Genomic DNA, 7,937 nt, shown 5'->3' with positions numbered 1-7,937 from the left:
GCCAAGGAGGAAGGAAGGGGGAGGCAAAAGAAAATGAAGAAAAAGATAAAAAATGAAAGCAAGCAGGAACAGGAAAAGGAAAAAAGGAGAGCAGAGAAAAAAACACATAATACAACAAAAGAATATGAGAACTTGGCAGGCTTGGGTGATGATGACGACGTTGGCGTATTAGAATTTACTTACGGGGGAAGAGAGAGAGAGAGAGAGCAAAGGTCAAAGTAAGCAGTTGTAGTTTTGTAGCAGAGAGAGGGAGAGAGAGAGAGAGAGGTAATGATTTATGGGAAGAGAAGGAGATCGCAAAAGCTCGTGATCATGAGGATTTCCTCTCTCTCTATCTCTATCTCTTCTCTTTCTGTCTCCCCCTGCGCATAGAGAGAGAGAAAAGAGAGAGAGGAGGAACAGAAGGGAAACAGAAGCAGAATTAGCAGGGTTTTAATCAGCCCCTCAAAGGAATTTGCAGGCCCCCTTTTCCCCGTCTTTTCCTTTTCTCGTGATCTCTCTCTCTCTCTCTTTTTCCTCTCTCTCTGCAGCTTCGTATTGAGGAAAAGCGTCCTTCGTTTTTCTTCTTTCTTTACTTTTGCGAGCCAAGTCCTAGGCTATATAACTGTTGCTTCAAGCCCAGACAGTTGTAACGGGATTCGAATTAGAGAACCCTCCGTCAAGGACGACGTTGGGTGAGGAATTTTGAGCACACCACACCCTCCATACCCTCCAAGCCGAGACTCGCACAATCCGTATACAGATTGGCGTTACAGAAGGAGGCGAAGAAGAAGGAGGAGCAAAAATGGGGTCTTGTGGGAGGAGTGGGACAGTAAGGCAGTACGTAAGGTCGAAGGTCCCACGGCTGAGATGGACTCCGGAGCTCCACCAGTGCTTCGTCCACGCCATCCAACGTCTCGGCGGCCAAGACAGTACGCTCCTCTCTCTCTCTCTCTCTCTCTCGCGTGACGATATTTTGCTTCAGTTTGTTGCTCAAGACTTCTCTTTTTCTTGGGCGTTAGGGTTCGATCATCATCTGTTTCATTGACTTTTTGTTTTGATACGGCTGTTGGTGTTGCAGAGGCGACGCCGAAGCTAGTGCTTCAGCTGATGGACGTGAGAGGGCTTACCATCTCTCATGTCAAGAGCCATCTCCAGGTGCAATAAGTTGCTTTTGCTTCCCCCCTTCTCTCTTCAGTCACAATTTTAGTCTCCCTCTTTCTTTCCTCCATGAAATAAAAAACCTTTATTAGGGTCCTAATTAATCAGAAGTAAAATTTGATTCTTGGAGCAGATGTACAGAAGCATGAGGAGCGACCTAGGCAGATCAGGTAGATAATCCTAATCTCTCGTCCCATTCAGAACCGTAGCACTAAACTGCATTTCTTTATTTAATTTCGTCAACTACCACTCCTCAAATATCTGTCCTTGCCTCGTTTTTTTTTTTTTTTTTTTTTTTTTCGTTCCGGTACGATATGTTCGACTTTTTGTTTTTGTTTTTTTTTGGTAAGAGTATTCGACTTTTTGTTTTCCTCCACTGAAGAGAAGATGGGTTTTTGATAGTTTTTTGGCTGTGTTTTTGGGGCGTTGCTTCTTTCCAGTGGAGTTCAAATTATGCTCTCATTTTTTTTTGCGGTACGTGCATTGATGGCTGGCTTTCTTACCTTACTTTCCCCTATTGGTACTTCACCCATATTTCAGCATCGAACTTCATGGGCTTGTGTCTTGGCATTTTTTAAGGAAATATTGTGGCTAGATATTCGCTTCATTTATTAAAAACCCTACTTTCCAGTAACGCTGCTCTGTGTTGACTGTTGTTTTTGTTGCTGCCGCTGCTCCCCATGTGATTTTCACAGAAAATAGAACCAAAACAAAGTGCTCACTCTCACATGTCACGACTTTGATGAAAACCACACACAACACCGTAACTTGTAATCAATGTGGTTCATAAATGAACTACGTAGTGATTCGAGATGAACATTTGCTAAATCGGTGCAACTTTTGTATGGGGGGCATCTTCAAATTTATGCAGATAGGGGCTGCGGCCAACAAAAGAGACGGGCGGCCGAAGACGACGATCCCGATCGTGACGGCGGGTGCGTGGAGGAGGTGAATGACGACGAAGGCCCTCCTCATGCATTCGCAAAACCCGTTCATCATTCTAGATTCGCATGCAGTTCTCCTTGTAAACGGTAAACCCTTCATTATCACTGGTTTGTTCTTTTTTTCACAATGTCAAAAAGAATGAAGTAAACGCTAGAGAGGTAGATCTGATAGCTAGCTGTTTTCGTAAATGCGTCGGGTCTTTTCCTGGAAGACAATCAGCAGCTTCCCTTTCTTATTTCATTTTTTGGAAGTTTTTGACTGATGAAAATTCTTATTGTTCCCTTTTGCTTTTCTTTCTTCTTTTGTTGGTGCGCAGATCGAGGACAGAGAAGGTGGCGACGACGACGACTTCAGCAGTTGCAGAACAGGCGCCGTACGGCTTCGAGGTAGGGGCGTGGATGGTTTCAGATGGCACACTCCATGCATGCCCCGAGATCTCCACAGCTTCAACGATCCTCTCGAGTGCGCCGCGAAAGAAGAATCTAAATTCCCTTTGGTACGCTCTCTCTCTCTCTCTCTCTCTCTGCATTGGTGTGTGAATGCGGTTCGCTTTTACCAGCTTTAATTTTTCCTTTTGGGTTTGGGAAGGTCGGGTTGAGTGCGGGCTTAGGTTTTGGGGTTTCGAACTTGAAAGCTATCTTGACTTTGTCTCCATCTCTCTCTCTTTTTCGTTTCTTTTATTCTCCCTCGTGTCTTTCTTGGGTTCTTTTCTTTTCTTTTTCTTTTTTTTTTTTTTTTTTTGGGGGGGGGCAATGAGTCAACCTGCGTCGCCCGTATGATGGTCCAGTCCAAACAGTGTTATTCTCTTCACTGCATGGCTTACTCGAAAAGGTGCCATTTGTGTAAGAAAAGGGGGGGGATCAGAACCTCTCCGCGTAGCCTGAGAGGCTCTTCTATCCTGTTCTTTTTCTTAGGCTCTTCTGACTTGAGAATGCTATGTATGTGAAACTGAGTACTGCTAGAATACGAAGTCTGATGATAAAGAGGATAGAAAATGCTTCATGAAGTAATTCGATACTGTCTTATCTATAGCCTTTCAAACGAAGAGGGGAGAAAATGCTAGCATTCTAAGATTAATAGGAAATCACTTTGAAAACTAATTTGCATATCAGTCTTAATAACCTAGCACTCTTGAATAATTCTCGTTCACGTTATTCTATGGATACACTATTTGTAGTATCCCTACTACTGCTATTCACTCGAATTTATCATACCTTGCCATGCTGCCTGGCACATAAGGTTTACGAGAAAAGCTAAGTATATTAAGGATCCTTGACTAGATGATCGATTGGAATTGTAATAGATCAAGTTAGATAGGGTTTACTTCCCAGTGAGGAACCTGATCTGCGTCACCAGTTCAAGTTAGCTGGCAGGTCTCTACACCAGTTACAGCCAGAATTCATCATATAACCTCTCTACCGCTTGCCATTTCGTTTATGTTGTCCATTCCTCATCATAATGGTCTGCAGTTCCATTCGATTGTTCTCACTAGTACATGCGAATTACTGAGTAAGATAGTCGTGGGGCAGATCCCCTGAACTCAGATGCGTTATTGACCATCCGGAAGTCCCTAACCATCAATTCACACAATAATATCTGCATTTGCATTGTGGCTCAGTAGGGCATCGAACACCTATTTCAGGTCCTTCTCCGTATGGTCTTCATTTACAGAATCTCAATGTCATCTGTTTGTACAGTGGCACATGAAATTCAACATATATGATATGAAAATTCACGTGGGAGTTTAAAAATATGCAATGCGGTTTGCTAGACCGGACTTAACTGCATGTCGAAAGTGTGACTCACAAGTTTCCTGGCCTTGTGCAGATTGCGAAGCTTCAAGATCGGATGCAGATGCCTCGAAAAGGGTTAAAGCTCACAGACTGGAGGAGCTTCCCCTTGGAGGAGTACGAGGTATCCCAAGGTTGTGAACTGTCTCTCTCGCTTTCGCTGCAATGTCACTCCATTCACAGAAGCAATGGTTCCTCGACCAGCGAGATCAGCGAGGCCTTCTCGTCGTGCTCGAGGTCCAGGGAGTGCTCGGGCCCATGCTCGGACAAAAGCAGCGTAAATCTGGATCTGTCCATCGCTCTTTGTGGCTCCTAGATTAAAGTTTCCTGTGAAAATGGTGTGGTACAACGTTTTGTATTCTTTTTTGTTGGTTTTGATCAGATCATCCCCTTTTATATAATTCATGGTAGTTGGTAGTACCACTTCGGCTATATATATATATATTAAGCCTTATGCAGTTCTTGTTCTGAAGATGGACGAGATTGGTTGTACCGTTCATTGTAGGTAAAGGCAGCGAGCCTTAGGAATGTATATGTACGTCTGTGTTAGATTATGAATGTGATTTAAACAATAGTTGTTTTGGTAGCTTCATGCTTAACTTGACATGTTTAAGCACGAGGGGAAAATAATCCGACATTGCTTGAACATGCCCGATTTTTTTATCAAGAGAAACACTATTATACTCACAAACCGGACTAAAATTCTCTTAGAAGTGACCTAGTCATTTTATATTTGGTCATTCATCATTTAATGCACTGGTGGTCCACTCGTTTTTCTTTTGTTAGTTCTATTATTTATTCTCAATTCATTCTTAAATTTTTGCTCTGCCTTTTTACAAAATACATGAGTGTCGAAATCTACAGTTGAAACTAATTGTTCTCATCTCCATTCTCTCTAAAAATGTGGGGATTTGAACCCTTTACCTCCCTCTGAGAATGATGATTGCTAGTGGAGCAAACTTCAATAGTTGTAGTTCACTTGTTTTAAGACCCAACAAAAGATTGGTACATCATTTAGTGTGAGGATTTTAATAAATTTTTTCAATATGTCTAGTATTGCTCTCTTAAAGAATATTCTAGATCTATCAAACAATTGGGTCAAGTTGAAATAGTCCAAACCAAATTGATCAATTTTCATATAATACAAATCTAATGATTATCCTTGATTTGCCCTATATCCAACGTATGCCCCACCCAACTCAACTTAATATTTTTATATTTAACTCAATCAAAGAAAACTCACACCCGAATGAAGGTAAGAGCATAGAGTGAGCAAGAACAAGATTGAATGATGGCAAAAGAGAATGAAGAGAGAGTCATAAATATGAGTTCAGTCTAAGTAAGTTGTTGTCTATTTGACACCTATATAATTTTGGGCCTTACCATTTTAAATCTATTGATGACCTATTTACTAGATATAACTTATACAATAACACAATCCGTCAAATATAAGTTAAGAAATAGGTCTATGACCTATTTTGATGGGTCTAGATTATTCTAATAAAAGCTTAACTAAGCCAGCTCGAGCTTTGCTCTATGGTGACCTCATAGTCAATCTCAATTTCGAGGTTGCCGAAGGTCGAAACAACCTCAGGGGCTTTGAGGCCTTGGTTTCAATAGAAGCCAAAGACTGCGAGAGAGGGAAGGAGAGTTGTTGAAAATATATATCAAGTTTGAGTCTGTCAAGAGAACCTAATTTCAGTAGGCTAACTGGAGTTGGATGTCTAGTTTGAGTAAACTTTTTTTTTTTTTAAATATTTTGGATTGAATTCTTTTCTACATAAGAATTAAGTCTTCTTTACAAATTGCATACATGAATTGAGTCTTCTTTTTCATGAATTACCCACTAAAACAATCCAAGAGGAACTTTTGGCATTTAAACTAGTGAATTTTATAGTAAGATTTGTGGGTTCCTATTATTTAATGAGGAATCATTAAGGGTAACTACCATATGAGTTATTGGGGGTAATTGGGACTGAGAAACATCTAGGCTACAATTGGTCATTTGGATTTCTAAACAAAATAGGGTTGGATAAAGATAACATATGAAATCTAGGGGATTTTGTTATATCTTATCCACTGTTTGATAATTGCAGTAATAAAATTGAATATATTCATATCATATAATAAAAATTATTTGATATAAAATCCATATCAATATAAATCGATCACAAATTTTATAAACAAGATGTTAAAAATCTCTTATGACACTTGTGATTTGATTGCTTTTTTATGTTATTTTCCTCTCTTTTTAAATCAATTTCTTTTTTTTTTTTATTTCTTTTTCCCTTTCCATCATTCTCTAATAAGATTTTATTAAATAGAAAACTATACCAATAGAACCTAAAATATGCAATAAATATATTTATATATTGAGTTTATATTATAAAATAGAATCAAATTCAAATATATAAACAAAAATAAGATTAAATTTAAAAAAAATATTTATTATTATTATTTTGAATTTCCTATATTAGAATTCAAATATTATTTAAATTGAAATATATTTTTAAATTTATTAATATAAGAGGTTTGTTATTTGAGAAAAAACTTTTATATTATGGATATTCAAAATCCTATCTACATTTATCTCACTTTTCTCATAAGATAATTTTATCTAGCATATATTCCATTTATATCCGATTTTATCATGTCTTGAGCATGTACCAAACGCATGATGAGATATATTTTATCATGTTCGCTAAACACAGCCCAAGAGTATTTGAATGATTTGAGTGTAGTTGTGATCTCCATTTCATCACTTATGCTGCTTCCCATGTGGAGTAATAATTGGATGTTTGATTTTTTTTTTTTGGTCATAATTGGATGTTTGATTTTTTTTCTTGTTATGTTAATTTTACCATTCAATCACTTGATTTTCACGACGATGGCAACTAAGACTTCGTGAATACTCTTGTGTGCAGGTGAGGGGGACTTGTAAGGAGGAGACAGACGAGTGATGGCAGTGAAAGCCGTCGCAACAAATGCCTATTGTGGCTTCTCCAAAGGATGTGGTAGAAAACTAGATGGGGAGATAAATAGATAGGAAAGGAAAAGAGGGAGAGAGGAAGAAGGATTGTCTGACTTTTTTTAGATCGGGTATTCAATGGACATGTGGTGCTAATTCAAATTTAGTGAATCTAGACAGTACATTGCTACAAGAAATGCCTTTTTTTTTTCTTAAATAATGGCATAAAACTGATATTATTTCAAATAAGGTCCAAAGTATCTTAGTTCTCTCAAATAAGAATCTGGAGTGGCCATATAGTCTCAATGAAGGGATTGAAGTTGTCGCCTAGTAAAAGGCATTTTCATCTTTTAATTTATTTTCCTTTTTTTCTTTTCATAAAAAAGCAAACTTAAAAAAAAAAAATATATATATATATATATATATATTATCCCTCTGCTTATGGCTACCGTCCCATCGCTGGTGGGTTTGAGGCGAGGGCTTCCATTTCTGGCAATGGTTGTTGACCCTTGCCAAGGAGCCAACCTCCCTATTGGTCATCGCCACCGTCATATAAACAATGAGGGTGGCGGCCATAGTGGGAGAGAGCCCTCTTGCTTGTATTTTTGCTTCTTCTTTTTTTTTTTTTTTTTTTAACTTTTTAAGAATTTTTTTTATCTTTTTTAACCCTTATGCTTGTATTTTTGCTTATTTATTTATTTATAATTTTTTAATCTAATTTATTTAAAATCAAAATTAAAATTGTCTGTGGACGAAATACCCTAATCGGTTGGAATATTTTGCTGGCCAATGATGTTAGGCTCTTATTTGGAATTTTTCCTATAACAATTCTTGGCCCCAGGGTTTGTTGGGGGAGTGGGGAGGCAGAGTGAGAAATATATATTCACACGAAAATTGTAAAACATGCATCTTGCACCTAATTCTTAGGGAGTGTTTGGTTTAGATTTTTTAATGGGTTTTGAGCTTCTAAAATCCCCTGATTTTTTTTTTGCCCACTTTGGGGAAATGCCAAAATTGCCTAGATTTTCAACATTTTAGAGAGGCAGGCTTGTGGGATAATGAATTTTTTCTTCCCAAAATTTCCTCACCAACAT

At 38.3% G+C, this 7,937-nt stretch overlaps 1 protein-coding gene across 1 annotated transcript; it reads left to right on the top strand.

Annotated features, from left to right (window-relative positions):
* Positions 1 to 222: 222 nt before the first annotated feature.
* Positions 223 to 4,447, top strand: LOC104432988 (myb family transcription factor MOF1). Its single transcript, XM_010045595.3, has 6 exons — positions 223 to 911; positions 1,061 to 1,137; positions 1,274 to 1,310; positions 2,012 to 2,171; positions 2,402 to 2,581; positions 3,913 to 4,447. Coding segments are annotated over exons 1-6 (582 nt in total). The 5' UTR covers positions 223 to 784; the 3' UTR covers positions 3,914 to 4,447.
* The last annotated feature ends 3,490 nt before the right edge of the window (positions 4,448 to 7,937 follow it).

The sequence above is a fragment of the Eucalyptus grandis genome, chromosome 2, assembly GCF_016545825.1.
Source record: "Eucalyptus grandis isolate ANBG69807.140 chromosome 2, ASM1654582v1, whole genome shotgun sequence".
NCBI classification, from domain to species: domain Eukaryota; kingdom Viridiplantae; phylum Streptophyta; class Magnoliopsida; order Myrtales; family Myrtaceae; genus Eucalyptus; species Eucalyptus grandis.
This window is presented reverse-complemented; position numbering and strand designations above follow the sequence as displayed.

What these genes read in the sequence shown, in the direction of transcription:
- LOC104432988 (XM_010045595.3), top strand. Translation starts at nt 785, where the DNA reads ATGGGGTCTTGTGGGAGGAGTGGGACAGTAAGGCAGTACGTAAGGTCG. An exon ending in ACGTCTCGGCGGCCAAGACA is followed by an intron (nt 912 to 1,060) that starts GTACGCTCCTCT and finishes TTGGTGTTGCAG; the next exon opens with AGGCGACGCCGAAGCTAGTG. An exon ending in TGCAGTTCTCCTTGTAAACG is followed by an intron (nt 2,172 to 2,401) that starts GTAAACCCTTCA and finishes GTTGGTGCGCAG; the next exon opens with ATCGAGGACAGAGAAGGTGG.